We start from the raw sequence: 15,532 nt of genomic DNA on the forward strand, positions 1-15,532 counted from the left end.
ACCTGGTTTAAACTCCCGCCCAGCCACCTTCCAGCTGGGAGACCCCAGGTGAGTCATGCTCTGGGCCTCCATGTCCTTGCAATTCAATGGGAACAGTGACGGGGTGCTGCCTCCTTGGGCCATCAGAATGTGCCGTTTAGGAGTAACTGACATGAGCTTGGGGGATTCCCAGGCCCCTAAACCCTGAGGAGCGCACAGCAGCCTCGGTGTCCCCAGAGCGGCTGAGAGGAGGTAGGGCTGAGCCAACACTGGCAATGGAGCCAGGCCTGCAGTTGGACCCCAGCTTTCCTGGAGACTCGCTGTGTGTCCTTGGGTGGGTCGCTAACCCTCTGTGTGCCTCAATTTTCTCATAGGTAAGCATTTGCTCTGAAGGCAGGGAACCACTAAGGGAGTGGGTGTGTGTCTCCAGAAGGCAGGCCCCCGCTGGTCTCCTCTTGTGGCAGGGGAGGGGCAAACCAGTTTTGGAAATGCCTTGGTACATAAAAGCCTCCCGAGGTGCGGCCCTCCCCGGGCAGGCTCCGCGAGGGGAGATTGAGATGCTGCGCACGTCCTTCCCCAGAGTCTCAATAACTCTTCTCGAGTGCCCTTCAGAGGCTGGAAGCAAGGTCACCGAGACACGGGGAGCTCAGGAATCAACTCCAGTGTGGCACCTGGGGACGGTGCTGGGGAAGGCAGGCATGGGCCGGCTGCAGCCTCTGCTAATTGGGGATCACCATCCTCAGGGACTACCCTGACAACAGGGTCTGTCTCTGGCCTCAGCCACCAATAATAGTGCCGGACACCCATGTAGGTCAGAGGGGCCCCAGACCACCTCCCACGACGCTCCACAGAGGCCAATTCTACCTGACCGGCCCCAGTCCGGGGCTTATGTTCAAACAGCCACAGACAGCTGCGGTCTCTAGGGGCCGTGAGACCCACTGAAAAGCGTGTGTGCCTCAGGGGGCAGAACACTGCCAGGCAGTAATATGATTTATTCCCACTGAAAGTCAGAGGTGTACAGATGGGGCAATGCACACAAATGCAAGGAAAGGGCTGAAAGCCACCTACTGAAATGTTATTATGGTTTAGGTGAGTCTTTTTATCTGCAAATAATAATCTGTAATAAAGAGGAGGGAGGGGCAGGGCCCACTGGCTCACTCCTGTAATCCCAGCACTTTGGGAGGCCGAGGCAGGTGGACACCTGAGCCCAGGAGATGGAGGTTGCAGTGAGCTACGACTAGTACCCTGCACTCCAGCTTGCACAACAGAGCAAGACCCTATCTCAAAAAAGAAAAAAAAAGAGAAGGGGAAAAAAATTAAAAACCTGAGCGTTTTGTTTGTTTGTTTTTTCAGATAAGAGTTTCCCTCTGTCGCCCAGGCTGGAGTGCAGTGGTGCAATCTCAGCTCATTGTAACCTCTGCCTCCCAGATTCAAGTGATTCTCCTGCCTCAGCCTCCCAAGTAGCTGGCATTACAGGAACCCATGCCACCACGCCCAGCTAATTTTTGTATTTTTAGTAGAGACGGGGTTTCATCATATTGGCCAGGCTGGTCTCCAACTCCTGACCTCAGGTGATCCACCCGCCTTGGCCTCCCAAAGTGCTGGGATTACAGGCGTGAACCACCACGCCCAGCCAAAACGTTTGAGTGTCTTTTTTTAAAAAAAACTACCTGTTGCCAAAATGCCTGCCGCCCATGTCAGGTCTGTGGATCTCTTGAATGTTTCATTGAAATAATTAACTTTCCAACTCACCCCCCCTTGGTACCTGACTGACCCAAGGAAAGCTTCTGCCACCCTTCAGAGGCCCCTGGGGGCTCTGAGTCAGGCTCTGGCCAGCACCACGAAGCTCTCTGCCCACCCCCCGAGGTTGCATAACCCGGCCTGCTCCCAATGCCTGCCCCAACTCAGCACCTCCAAGCCCTGAGACAATTAATTAACAAGGCTTTTAAAAGATGTTTTCAAATGATACAAAGAGGGACGGGCGGAAAAGGGAGTCCTTGAGCTACAGAAATTCTTCATTGAAGAGCCTTTCACTTCAGTGCTTTTCCCTAAGGAGCCCAGCAAGGTAAGGCCACAGCATTCTGAGCAGACACCAAGGACGTGGTTTCATCTTGTTGAAAATTAGTTAGAAGATGCCTCAGCGGGGCTCTAGGCCTCTTCCTTGAGGAAAAACCCATTTGGATAAATCTGAAAAATCCTCCTGCACGTAAGAATTTTTTGGCGCCCGCTCTGAGCCAAGTCCTATGCTGGGTTCTAGGGACACAAGAGCCCCCCACTGCCTGCAGGTTCTCATGGTGGTAGGGGCGACACCGCGGTTCCTGGGACAAGAGGACACACAGGTGCTACGGGGCATCGAGGAGGAAGGGGCGCTCGGCAGAGCCTCACAGAAGAGGGCTTCAGAGAGGTTGGAGGAGGCGGCTTTGGAGGGGTGAGGGAAAAGGAGGTGGGTTGATGGGGCAGCCAGTGTCATTTCAGAGGAACACCTCAGCTTTTCCCAAGGGCTGGTCTTGGAGATGAGCCACAGTGATCAAACCACAGTCACCAAAATCCTCCATGCACACAACACATGGCCCATCTTGGAGCTGGCTCCACCTAAGGAGGAACCAGCTGCTGCATTTGCAGTGGAAAGGAGTCCTTCGCCTGCAGCCCGGCACCAGGCTTGTAGAATTCAGCAAATAATAGTTACTAATAAATGGCCGTCAATCATGGCTCTTCTGCCCAGGCCCAAGAAGCCAGCTGGAACTGCCAGCAACCTTCCTCTCCTGGTCTCAGCTCCTCTGCAGAGGTCTCACACTGGAGAAGGACACTGGGACAAGGATGTGGCTCCGAAGTGGGCAGGCCTGGTTAGGCTACTAACCAATTAGAGTTCTGAATCTCTCACAAAACCAGGGGTTCATTTGGTCAAATGGCCCCTTGGAGCCTCACGGCACAGAAGTTTTACAACTCCCAAGTCTGTGATATTTTTCCTCCTTCAGAATAGAAACCAGTCCCCAAAAATATCCATAAAAGCCTCAGACACATCTGAACCAGCAATTTCACATGCAGGAACCCAACCTATGGAAACAAACACACAGATTTACACACAAGGATGATCACTGCATCATCAGTGATAGCATTAGATTATTTGTAGAATATCAGGCCAGGCGTGGTGGCTCACGCCTGTAATCCTAGCACTGTGGGAGGCCCAGGCGGGCGGATCACTTGAGGTCAGGAGCCTGGGCAATGTGGCGAAACCCCGTCTCTACGAAAAATAAAAAATTCAGCCAGGCGTGGTGGCAGGCACCTCTAATCCCAGCTACTCGAGAGGCTGAGGCAGGAGAATGACTTAAACCCAGGAGCCGGAGGTTGCAGTAAGCCAAGATCATGCCACTGCACTCCGGCCTTGGCGAAAGAGTAAGACTCCATCTCCAAAAAAATATATCTAATAACATGATAAAACGGTCAACATATTAAATAAAAAGGAGGCCATAAAACAGCAGGAGCTCGGCCAGGTGCAGTGGTTCACACCTGTAACTGCTGCACTTTGGGAGGCTGAGGTTGGAAGATCACTTGAGCCTAAAAAATCTTTTTAAAAAAATAAAATAGAACAGCAGAAGCTCAATTTTACAAAAAGAAAAAAGGAAATACACCAACACACCAAAATATTATTTTTCTCTGGGCAGTGGAATTAACTTTTTTTTTTTTTGCTTCAAAGTTTTCCGCATATTTCATATATTGTACAACAAGCATTTTATAGTCGGGAGAAAAATACATGCTGTTAAAAAAAACATTCAACCCTCCATCACATGAGGCCAATGATGGGCAGTGGAGGAAAATGCTGAAAATTAGGAAGATGAAGGTTTCATCTGATCTCGTCCTAAAGCCAGTGGCTGCACTCTTGGCAGATGTAAATGACACAAGCTGGAAGAAAAGCAGGACATGGACACCCAAATGGAGAGAGAAGATCTGCCTCAGATTCAAAGGCAGCAGGAAAAACAGCCGCCTTGAGAGCCCCCTGCCATTATACGCCCCGACCCAAGACTGACACAAAGCCCCATTTTTTTTCTTTTCTTAAATTATTATTATTATTATTGTTATAGAGATGAAGTCTCACCGTGTTGCCCAGGCTGGTCTCAAACTCCTGGACTCAGGCAATCCTCCAGCCTCGGCCTCCCAAAGTGCTGGGATTACAGGCATGAGCTACTGTGTCTGGCTCCAAAGGCCCACTCTTGTCCAGCTCTACCCTTTCCCCATCCCCTTCCTCAAAATGGGGAAAGACACTTTCTGGATGTGTCTAGGACCTGAGAACTCACTCAATTCTACCTGCACTTCTTAAGCCTGCTTGGTGCCAGGCCCTATGTGGGGCACTGCAGATAAGAATTGAGTCAAAGAGCCAGGTGTGGTGGCTGACACCTGTAATCCCAGCACTTGGGGAGGCCAAGGCAGGTGGCTCACTTGAGGCCAGGAGTTCAAGACCAGCCTGGCCAACATGGTGAAACCCCATCTCTACTAAAAATACAAAAATTAGCTGGGTGTGGTGACGTGCACCTGTAATCCCAGCTACTTGGGAGGCTGAGGCAGAAGAATCACTTGAACCCAGGAAGTGGAGGTTGCAGTGAGCTGAGATGGCACCACTGCACTCCAGCCTGGGCCACAGACCGAGACTCCGTCTCTAAATAAATAAATAAATAGATAAATAAATAAATAAAAACTTTTAAGAATTAGGTCAGGTCAAAGACCAGCTTGCACACCTCTAAGAATTAGGGGCTCACTACAATCCATACCTCTGGGCCGTGCTATCAGTCCTGGAATGAACATCCTCCATTTGACCAGCCATGGCATCTCACAAGCCTGTAGTCCCAGCACTTTGGGAGGCTGAAGCAGGATTGCTTGAGCCCAGGAGTTTGAGACCAGCCTGGGCAACACAGTGAGACTCCATCTCTACAAAAAATAAACAAAACTACCCAGGCATCACATCTGTAGTCCCAGCTACTCAAGAGGCTGAGGTGGGAGGATCACTAAAAGCTGTAAGCCATGACTGTACCACTGCACTCCAGCCTGGGTGACAGAGTGAGACCTTGTCTCTTAAAAAAAAAAAAAAAAAGGCCAGGCGCAGTGGCTCACACCTGTAATCCCCGCACTTTGGGAGCCTGAGATGGGCAGATCACAAGATCCGTCTGGGAGACATCTGTGGTGGAAGGTAGAGATTGAGACCATCCTGGCCAACACCGTGAAACCCTGTCTCTACTAAAAATACAAAAATTAGCTGGGCGTGATGGCACACGCCTGTAGCCACTCGGGAGGCTGAGGCAGGAGAACTGCTTGAACCCAGGAGGCGGAGGTTGCAGCGCCACTGCACTCCAGCCTGGCAACAGAGCAAGACTCTGTCTCAAAAAAAAACACTCCATCCCAGCCCAGCTTACATTGGCCTTTCCTCTGTGCTCCTAAGTCCTGCCTGTGTTCTTCTGTCCAAGGGTGGGGTTCACAGGCAACAAATCCCATCCCTTCAACCCCTCCATCTCCAGAGGAAAAAGCCCTTTCACAGTCTCAGGCACAGACAGCACTCCTGGCCTTCCCTAGCAGGCAGGTGAGGTGGTATTTATAGCCCACGCATAATTGGATGCTAATTCCTTTCTACAAAAGAGCAATCGGCATTTCTATTATCTCCTTTCTGAACTCTGAAGCAGAGCTCGCTGCAGCTCGGAGGCTGTGATGGACACGGAGCCAAGGCCTGCCACACAAGCGCACATCATGCACGCCCTGCTCACTCCAGCCCAGCCCCTGCCCAGGTGATTCCTATGGAAGTCTCAGAAACAGACATCAACCCACAGCTCCCCACTTCCCCAGGCCTGGCAACAAGCCAGTCAATGCCTGCCCTCCCGTCCAGGTAAGCCAATCTCTCCATGCCAGGCGCTGTAGTCCACATCAGCAACTACCCAATTTGGGCCTGCCCAGTCATCATGACACCTAGCGCAGGAGGAGCTGCTGGTTCCTGACTCTGGACAATTCGATGACAAGTACCGCTCCCACACATGAACGTCTGGGCAAAGCCCCAGCTCTCAGACACGTCATAAAGTCCTGAGTCCCACCCATCCCCACCCTCACAGAGTCACACCCTCCCTCCCTCTCCAACCTCTATTCTCACCCAGGCAATCCATCACGAGACCCCACCTCCCTGTCGTCCAGCAAGACTTCAGGCCACAAAGGGCCAGGTCCTGCTGCACACTGTGGGAAGGAATCTATTCCCCAGGAGGCGGGGAAGGCAGAGCCCACACTTCCCACACTGGGGGGCAGGGGGTGTGGGGGCCACAGGAGTCAGGCAACCTGGACTCCAGCCTCCCTCCACCACCAAGCCAACCGTCAGCAACACCCGCTCCCAACCCCCAGCCTCCACCAGCACCAGACCAACCATCAGCGAGACCCCCTCCCGGACTCCAGCCTCCCTCCATCATCTGGCCAACTGTCAGTGAGACCCCCTCCCCTCGCTGAGTAAGAGCAGTCAGGGAGACACCATTAGAAAGTGGGAGACGCCAGGAGCCAGCCCACTCCAAGCTGCACTGCCCACGTTCCCACCAGGATGCGCCTTGCTGGGATCCCGGCCTCAAGGAGGCTGTGAGTAGCAAGCAGCTCCCCAGTCAGGGTTTCTAGAACAACAACATAGGCATTTTATTTCTTTTCATTAAGCTTCTTAGTTTCTTAGTATCACAATGGAATGATGAGAAAACAACAAAACCGTGAGTCTTTGCAAATCTCTGACAAAGAGCAGAGATCTCAAGGCAATTGGGGCGGGGGAGGCTTGACAGAAGTGCCAGAGCAGTTCCGACGTCACATCTCTCCTTGGCTGGAATGGTGAGAAGGTGGCACTGTCGTGAGCTGTCCTTGGCGATTCTGCCCCATGACCCACATGCGCCTGGTCTGCATGGGCCACCCCCATGGGATTTCCCGGTGCCTCCTAGTACCTGGCCACACAACCCTCCGCCTGCTCCAATGCCCTGGGAGCACCATCCAGTGCTCAGGTGGACCCAGAAGCCAGCTCTGCTGGGCAGCGGCAAGATGTGGAGGAGCGGCAGAGGCAGGCAGCGTTGCTTGGCATGGGAGAAGCCAAGGAGTGTGACCGAGGCCCATCTGGGAGACATCTGTGGTGGAAGGTAGGGTTGGCGCAGGTGGCAGCAGCAGAAGTCCGTGTCCCCAGCCAGTAGCAGGCCTAGAGCTTCACAGTGCCAGGGGGCAGGCTATCGTTGCAGAGTCTGTAGTAGCGCAGGTCGTTGACCAGCCTGTGCACATTCTGGGTGAATGAGGGCAGGTCCTGGAAGGCAGGGGCATAGCTGCAGCCAAACACCCACCCAACACACCAGGTCACCCACCCACCAGACCCAAATGGCTACTTCCATCCCAGAGTGTGCACTGAAGATAGGGGAGCACTTTTTTTTTTTTTGAGATGGAGTCTCGCTCTGTCGCCCAGGCTGGAGTGCAGTGGCTGGATCTCAGCTCACTGCAAGCTCCGCCTCCCGGGTTTACGCCATTCTCCTGCCTCAGCCTCCCGAGTAGCTAGGACTACAGGCGCCCGCCACCTCGCCCGGCTAGTTTTTTGCATTTTTTAGTAAAGACGGGGTTTCACCGTGTTAGCCAGGATGGTCTCGATCTCCTGACCTCGTGATCCGCCCATCTCGGCCTCCCAAAGTGCCGGGATTACAGGCGTGAGCCACCGCGCCCGGCCAGGGAGCACTTTCTAAAACTCAAAACTTCTATTCACTGTTGCACTGCGCGTCACAGAGGCTCTGTGCCAGACGCCATGGGAGAAAAAGAACAAGAGGAATATGTCCCTAGGGCCTGCCAGGTGCTGGACACTGCTGCAATCAACATACAGACATCAACTCACTGAGTCCTCACCACGAGGCTGCCACCAAGCCCTACCAGAATCACCAGAATCACTAGTCTAAGGACAGAAAGACCAAAGCACTGCACCATGAAGAAGCTGGCCCCAGCTCACACAGAAGGGACCAGCATACTTGCTCCTGAGTCCGGGCCCTCGAACACAGGCATGGCTGCAGTGACAGCCCTCTCCTTCACCATAGCCCCTTGAGGTGACACGCACACCCAGTGATGTCTGCAGAATGCTTACCCATGGGGCTCCAGGCCGCCCCAGCCAGTCGAGAACCACCCGAGCAGCAGCACACGCAGTCCCGAGGCCTGTCCCACTGGGCGCAGCGTGGGTCATGGAAAGCCCTGGACCAGAAGTGAGGCCCTGACCTCCGCCGCCATGCACACAAGGAGACCCTGCTTTTCAGTGTGGGATGCTGAATGCCTGCGGTGTAGGTCCTGGTGAGGACTCAAACAGGCCCAGCAAGCCCCAGCACAGCCAGGAGCAGGACCAAGTCCATTTTCCTGCCCAACCGCTATTGCTCTTCCAGAACTCCATTCAAAGCCTGCCTCTTCCCAAAGTCTGCACAGATGCCTCCTATTTCCTGGCCCCAGCAGCCAGGTCAGTGCCGCTTCTGGGGAGTGTGTGCAGGTTTTGGGGTCAGAACATCCAGCTCTGCCTCCTGCTTCGCGGCTCTACCACTTCCAAGTTCTGTGAACTGCTCACCTTCTGAGCCCCCGCCATCTGTGAAATGGGGGAGTAACAGGACCCACACTTCAGAGGCTTGTTGGAAGGCTTACTCGAGCCAGGACATGTCACATGCTTGGCACTGTGTAGTCCACAGAGGGCGCTGTATTGGCCTGTCTACTATGAAAGACTTGGCGAAGGCTGGGACTGGCGCCCCAGCTCCTGGCCCGGGGCTTGAGAAGCAGCTGGCTTCAAATACACAGTGAGTGATTGAATGGAAGGTGGTGATTCTTTTATTTCACCCTCAAAAAACCAACTAAGGCATGTCTTTTAAATCAGTGGCTCCCAAATGCCAAACCAGAATTTCCTGGGTAGAACATAGAAGTCTGTTTCTCCATTTTTAATAAGCACTCCAGGTGCTTCTGATATTAATTAGATCTTTTTTTTTTTTTTTGAGACAGAGTCCCACTCTGTCTCCCAGGCTGGAGTGCAGTGGCACAGTCTCTGCTCACTGCAACCTCTGCTTCCCAGGTTCAAGAGATTCTCGTGCCTCAGCCTCCTAGGCAGCTGAGATTACAGCCACCACAGCTGGCTAATTTTTGTATTTTTAGTAGAGACAGGGTTTCACCGTGTTGGCCAGGCTGGTCTCGAACCCCCTAACCTCAAGTGATCCGCTCACCTTGGCCTCCCAAAGTGCTGAGATTACAGGTGTCAGCCACCGCGCCCGGCCTATAACTAGATTTTGAAACCACAGCTTTAAATCAAAAAGTTGACTGATACTGATATCATTAGAAGCTGATAATTATTAGGATCTGGCCTCTAGAAAAAGGAAAAAACATACCCAGAGGCTGAAGTGAACTGGAAGAGGCTTAGGAGAGAATGAGTCCCAAGACAAGGAAGATCCCAAGACATAGGAGAACAGGATGAGTCTAAGCAAAAGTTCCCCTGCCACACGTGGCAAATGAGGAAAGCAGGCGGTCAGGTTTGCGCCAGCAAGAGCAGTGTGTGCATCTGAGCACTACAGTGGAGCCATGGATAAGCTGCTTCACAGAGGACTCAGGTCAAGAACCCCAAGAGGACCAGGGAGAAAGCGATTTCTTCTCCTAATTTCATCAAGTATAAAGTGGTACAAGGAAAAGTTCCCAGAAGTTCCTATAAGGCAAGGGAGAGGCCTGGTCACCTGACACAGGAAGAAGAGAACAGGTGAGCCCCCATGGGGAAGGAGGCCCCAGGCACTGTCAGGCTCCAACAAAAGATGACCCCATGGACACCGAGAGCCAGCAGCACCCAGCTCCCGTCGAGGTGCTGCATGGGTGGGGACAGCCCACCTGAGAGTCCCTGCACAGGCAGCAGCAGTGGGACAAGAGGGTACTAGGAGGGCTCCTCCCAGGACCTGGCAGCAACTCAGCCCAAGATGAGCTGGGGCCGGTCTGGAAAGCGCCCAAGACAGCCCAGGAACCTGGGTCCCACCTCTAACCCTGGGGACCCAGATGTGCAGCTCCCAAGCACCAACCATCTAAGCCTGAATGCAAGCCTGGACACACTCCAATGCTGGCCCCACCAGGGCTCGTCACCCAGGAGGGAGAACAGCAGGGCCCTGGGTATCAACAAAGATGCCAAGACAAATGGAGGGGCTGCAGAGCCAGGAACTCGGGACCTCCATGGCTGAGACTAAGAACATATGTGCTACAGACACCAAGACCGGGGAAAAGGCTGTGCCCCTCAATCAGGCTACAGCACTGGGTCAGCAGGCATCTTGTGAGCTGTTGCCAAGTTGCAGGGTGGGCACAGACCACGCCTAGAGGCCTCAATGTGCCCCCTCCTTGCTGCACAGGTGCCAGGCTTGAGTGCCCACTCTGCCCTCCTCTTAGCCCGGCCTCTTTCTCTCCTCACCCGATCCATCTTGAAATTCCGCCCCAGCACACTTTTCTGGTTGGCATCCACACCATCACAGCTGGTCAGGAACTCTGGGAGGAAGGCGGCAAAGAAGCCATCAAAGTCGACAGAGGCCATGTTGTAGATGGCGATGCCGATCTCCTCCTGCAGAAGATCATGGGACTTGTGGACCAGGACCTGGAGCAGCACGTTCACGAACTGGAACAGCATGGTGGTGCGGAAGATCTTCTGCAGGCAGAGAGACCGGGTGAGCAGCAGCCGGCCCCCAGGGGCCTTTCCCGGGTTCCATCCACTTTCCGTCACACTCTCCAGTGAGTAACCTGAGGGTGGGACGCAGGCCATAATGCCCCTGATGGAGGAATCTTTCCAAGAGCTGGGGCACTTACCTTGTGGTACAGCTTCTGCTTGGTGTTAAGAGTCTCCAAGTAGAAGAGATTTTGTTTAAAAAGGTGGATGTCAGGCTGGAGAAAGGACTGTCCGAAAGCCTAGGAAATGAGACCACCATTTTATAAACTGCAAGACCAAGCACTTCTGGGGCATCTACCCCACGTCAGAAGAACAAGTGCCAGGGCCAGGGCACCCACTGTCTTGATGCCTCTGACCCACCAGCTCAGACCTCTGCGACTCTCCTCCTAAGTCTCAGAGTTCATGCTTCCCCCACTGGGCCTTGCTTCTTCTTATGGTCTCATATATACCTTTTGTAACCAACCTCTAGAAACCCATCACAGGACCTGGTTTTGAAGCAAGAAGCTCACACCTCTAGCCAAATCCCTCAGCAATCTTGGCAGACACCAAAGTCTGCTTGCCTGCCCCTGCTCAAACCAAGCAATCCCCTTCCTTGCCCTCCTTCTCCTTGCATCCCATGTCTCATAAGCCACAAGCCCTACAGGCTCCTTCATGGAGCCTCTACCTGAAGTTAAGCCTCTGCCTGGGGGCTAAGCAAAGTATTTTTAAACTGCTTTGGAATTCCTGGGTGTAAAAGTTACTAGTTTGGTCCGGGCACGGAAACTCAGGCCTGTAATCTCAGCACTTTGGGAAGCCAGGTGGGCAGATCACTGAAGGTTGGGAGTTCAAGACCAGCCTGGCCAACATGGTAAAACCCCGTCTCTACTAAAAATACAAAAACTGGCGGGGCGCGGTGGCTCACACCTGTAATCCCAGCACTTTGGGAGGCCGAGGCGGACGGATCACAAGATCAGGAGATTGAGACCATCCTGGTGACCACGGTGAAACCCCGTCTCTACTAAAAATACAAAAAAATTAGCCAGGCGTGGTGGCGGGCGCCTGTAGTCCCAGCTTCTAGGGAGGCTGAGGCAGGAGAATGGCATGAACCCGGAAGGTGGCAGAGCTTGCAGTGAACGGAGATCACACCACTGCCCTCCAGCCTGGGTGACAGAGCCAGACTCCATCTCGAAAAAAAAACAAAAACAAAAACAAAAAAAACAAAAAAAACGAAAATTAGCCCAGCGTGGTGGCAGATGCCTGTAATCACAGCTACTCGGGAGGCTGAGGCAGGAGAATCACTTCGATCCAGGAGGCAGAGGTTGCAGTGAGCTGAGATCCTACCACTGCACTCCAGCCTGGGTGACAGAGCGAGACTCCTCTCAAAAAAAAAAAAAAAAATTACTAGTTCAGGGGCAAAAAGAAACACCCCACGCACCAACACAAAGTGCCCTGCTCCGACAGAAAGAATAGAAAGTGACCGTGGGGGCAGTGCGGCGGGGGGGCAGTGGGGGAGGCCGGTGGTCTACAGGAACCCCCTACAAAACAAGCGGCAACTGCTTCGTCATTCTATCCCTGGGCCCCTAAGCTACTAGAGGGGGATCTTGTAATCCTGCAGCAGGGATAAGATCTCCATGATGACCAACAGTTTCCACTTATTTACTGTTTAAAGTTAGGTTCATGGAAGTATAACAGAGTAAAACTTCTGAGGTTTATCTTTCTATGAATTCTGACCTACCTGTGGAGTTGTACCACCACCATCACAACCAAGACAGGACACTTCCATCGCCCAGAACGTCCCCTCACACCCCCACCCCTAGGCGACCACTGCTCATTATCTGTCCCTATAGTTCTGCCTTTTCCAGAATGTCACAGAATGGCATGGGATCCCACCGTGCATAGCCTTTGGCATCTGGCTTCTTTCACCTAGCAGAATGCATGTGAAACTCATCTATGCTGCTGACTGTATCAAGAATCCATGCTTGCTTACTGCCGAGTGCCAGTCCCTTAGAGGCACGCACGAGCTTGTTCATCCATTCAGCTGCTAGATACTCAAATTGTTTCCAGCTTTTGGCAATTATGAAACAGCTTCTATAAACATCAGTGTACAGGTTGTGTGAACATATGCTTTCATTTATCTTGGGTAAAATACTTAGAAGTGAGATTGCTAGGTCATACAGTAACTACATATTCAACTTTAAAAGAAACTGCCAAACTGTGAAACTATGCTCCAAAGTGCCTTTCACCAGCCGTCAGGGGGGACCAGGCACCAGCCTGCCAAAGAAGTCTTCCAGGCAAGGACAGGGTTCAAGAGAAAGGCAGGGGAGGCACAAACACTTGAGTACTGCAGACCTGAGGCCTCGCTGGGTGCCAGGGATGGGAAGTCCAGGGCAAGGGCACGTGCTTGGAAAGAACTGCCACACAAGAGTCAGTGAGTATATGAGAGTGTGTGTGTGTGTGCGCACGCCCATATGCATGCTGTGTGCTAGTAGGGAGCTGGAGGGAGGGTGGAAATTCCTCTTGCTTCCCCATGAGGAAAAGCATGCACTGAAAAGACAAAAAGAGCCTCCCCTAGCTAGACTCAGATGAGAATGTCAAGACACCTGAATGCAGACCCTGGGAGCGTGCCTGATGCAGCCACAGAGCAGGCTGGCTGTCCGCGTGAGGGGATGCCGTCCCAGTCTTCCACAAAATGGGGTGCTTAGCCCCCAGAGAGCGCACTGTCTCCGATGGGCAGCTGCATCTGCCCTGCCTCCCAGGGCAGTGTTTCTCCTAGTATGGTCAGAGTCAGAATCACAGTGCAGGTCCAGGGCCCTCCTGCAGAGACTCCTATTCAGGCAGTTCCCTGCTAAGAAGGCCCTGGGTGACTCTGGCATAAGCAGGCTCTTTACACTTGGGGAAACAGCACTATGAGGTCAGCGGAACTGACGTTTATCAAGCATCTCCAAGTGTCATGCACTTTGTGTATGTCATCTCATTTCACCTCAAAACAAACCTGTGACCCAGGCAACATTAGCTCCACTTTACAGATGAAGAAACTGAGGTTCCAAGAAATTAGTTAACTTCATCAATACTAAGAGGCAGAACTGAGCTTCAGACCCGAGACTGGTGGGGCTTCAAAGACAGGACTCGTTGCAGTGCCAGGTTAGAGGAAGTCACCCGGCAGTCCCCCCGCCCCGACATTACCTGCATGATGGCACTGAACTGGGGCTCATTCTCCATCTGCTCCTCAGAGATCCCCCTCTGGACACTGGCCAGCACGGTGGACTTGAAGAAGTACCTCCAGTTGTGATGGAGTGTCCGGAAAAGGAGCTCAAACAGCTCAGCCTTCACATCAGGGGAGGGACGCTGCAGAGACACACAGACGCTCAGATCTGCAGCTTGTGGAGCCGCTCTGGCCTGGGCCCAGGGCAGCAAAGATGCCTAGGAGATGCCTCGTGACAGCAAACCAAGTGTTAACACTCCATCCACATGCCTGTCACTGCCTGCGCAAAAGACATCCAGCCCCTGGAGTCCTGTCACTGCCTGTGCAAAAGACATCCAGCCCCTGGAGTCGGCGGTTCACACCGTGAGTTCTTCAGCAGAGACAGGGCCCACATTTGAGAGAGAATGCATGGGTCAGTGCCAGGGGCCCCTTTTTCTGATGAGCACTCAGCTTTTACACTAGAAAAAAGCTACCAAGTGGATAAACAATTAGGAGTACGGATTTTCTGTTCTATTCGACCTGTCAGATCATCTTGCTTGTTCCTTTTCCCAGGATGAAAAATGCTGTCCCACTAACCTGTTGGTCTTACACAACCACAGAGGCTAAAGACAGACCCAATGCCTTAAAGTGATTCTGCTCCCCAGAAGAGGAGGGTTTAAAGAACACTTGGGAGCCAGGCTTTCTGGGCCAGTCTCTTTCCCAGCAGCCAGGATTCTGAGAGGAGGTAGAGGAGAAGGGGCAGGCTCAGCAGTGTTTACTCATTGAATCCAACACCCGCAATCCCTTATTCCAGATGTCTCTGGAGAATTCAAAAGCAAAAGGCCCACATATGTTCAGTTCAGTGTTGATTAAAATTAAATAGACACCAGGGGCCACAAGCGTCCACAGAAGAAGCCTCATAGGCCAGTGTGTCCCATAGATCAGACCTGTGCCAGTCTCAGTTCAGACAGTTAAAGATTAGCTCTTATTTATATGACTATTACCAAAAAAACTGAAATTACATCTATACTTATTCCTGGTCTTATCATGCTGAGTGCCTGCCTATTTTCTAAGGACTAAGGGCTTTCCTGTAACATTAAAAGGTTTGTTTGAATGGTTTCAAGAACTTGCCTTGTATCCTTGAGACCATGAATGTTTCTAATAGGAAAGTACATATGTTAGAATGTTTGCTGTAGAAAACCAGAGTCTCTTAAAGGTATAAATTATTTGCTGCAGGAGACTGATCTTAGCAACTGACCCTGTGGAATAACTGCTGTGCTTACACTAGACTAGTTCCAATGAACTCGATCGATATCAAAAGACTGTACCACGCTAAAGGCCTTCTTCCTTGGGAGAAATTACTTTACTAGCATATTAAACTAACAAATGAACTTTAAAACACAATCCATTTTCTGTGAAATCTCACTCCCTTCCCAATCTGGAGATGGGGGGCCGCACAGGGGACTGCCTGAGCCCCTACCTCGGCGATGATGGGATACACCTGCTCCATGCACAGGGCGATGATGCTGGGGAGGAAGGGCTTGAACACCTGGCCTGGCTCCTGGACCACCACCTGCAGGATCTTCAGAAACTTCTCCACCACCCGGCAGCCTGTGCTCCCCTCATGGAGGATGCTCTCAGCTAACTGCTCTCTACAGATGAGAAAGCCACACAGTGAGCAACCACATGTTTCTCTGGGGGTCAGCATGAAAACCCATGCTGTG

The 15,532-nt window shown here is 52.4% G+C and overlaps 1 protein-coding gene across 3 annotated transcripts in view; it reads right to left on the reverse strand.

Annotated features, from left to right (window-relative positions):
- Positions 1-6,599: 6,599 nt before the first annotated feature.
- LOC105482856 (exportin 6) overlaps positions 6,600-15,532 on the reverse strand; it is a 117,798-nt gene continuing 108,865 nt past the window's right edge. For all 3 annotated transcript variants that reach the window (XM_011743226.3, XM_011743227.3, XM_024793136.2), the window contains 5 exons: positions 15,289-15,460; positions 13,811-13,972; positions 10,789-10,887; positions 10,400-10,630; positions 6,600-7,264 (listed from right to left, as the gene is read on the reverse strand). In XM_011743226.3, the coding sequence (XP_011741528.1) occupies positions 7,163-7,264; positions 10,400-10,630; positions 10,789-10,887; positions 13,811-13,972; positions 15,289-15,460 (766 nt within the window). In that variant the 3' untranslated portion in view covers positions 6,600-7,162. The remainder of the gene's footprint in view (positions 7,265-10,399; positions 10,631-10,788; positions 10,888-13,810; positions 13,973-15,288; positions 15,461-15,532) is intronic.

Source organism: Macaca nemestrina, chromosome 18 (genome assembly GCF_043159975.1).
Source record: "Macaca nemestrina isolate mMacNem1 chromosome 18, mMacNem.hap1, whole genome shotgun sequence".
Taxonomy (NCBI): Eukaryota; Metazoa; Chordata; class Mammalia; order Primates; family Cercopithecidae; genus Macaca; species Macaca nemestrina.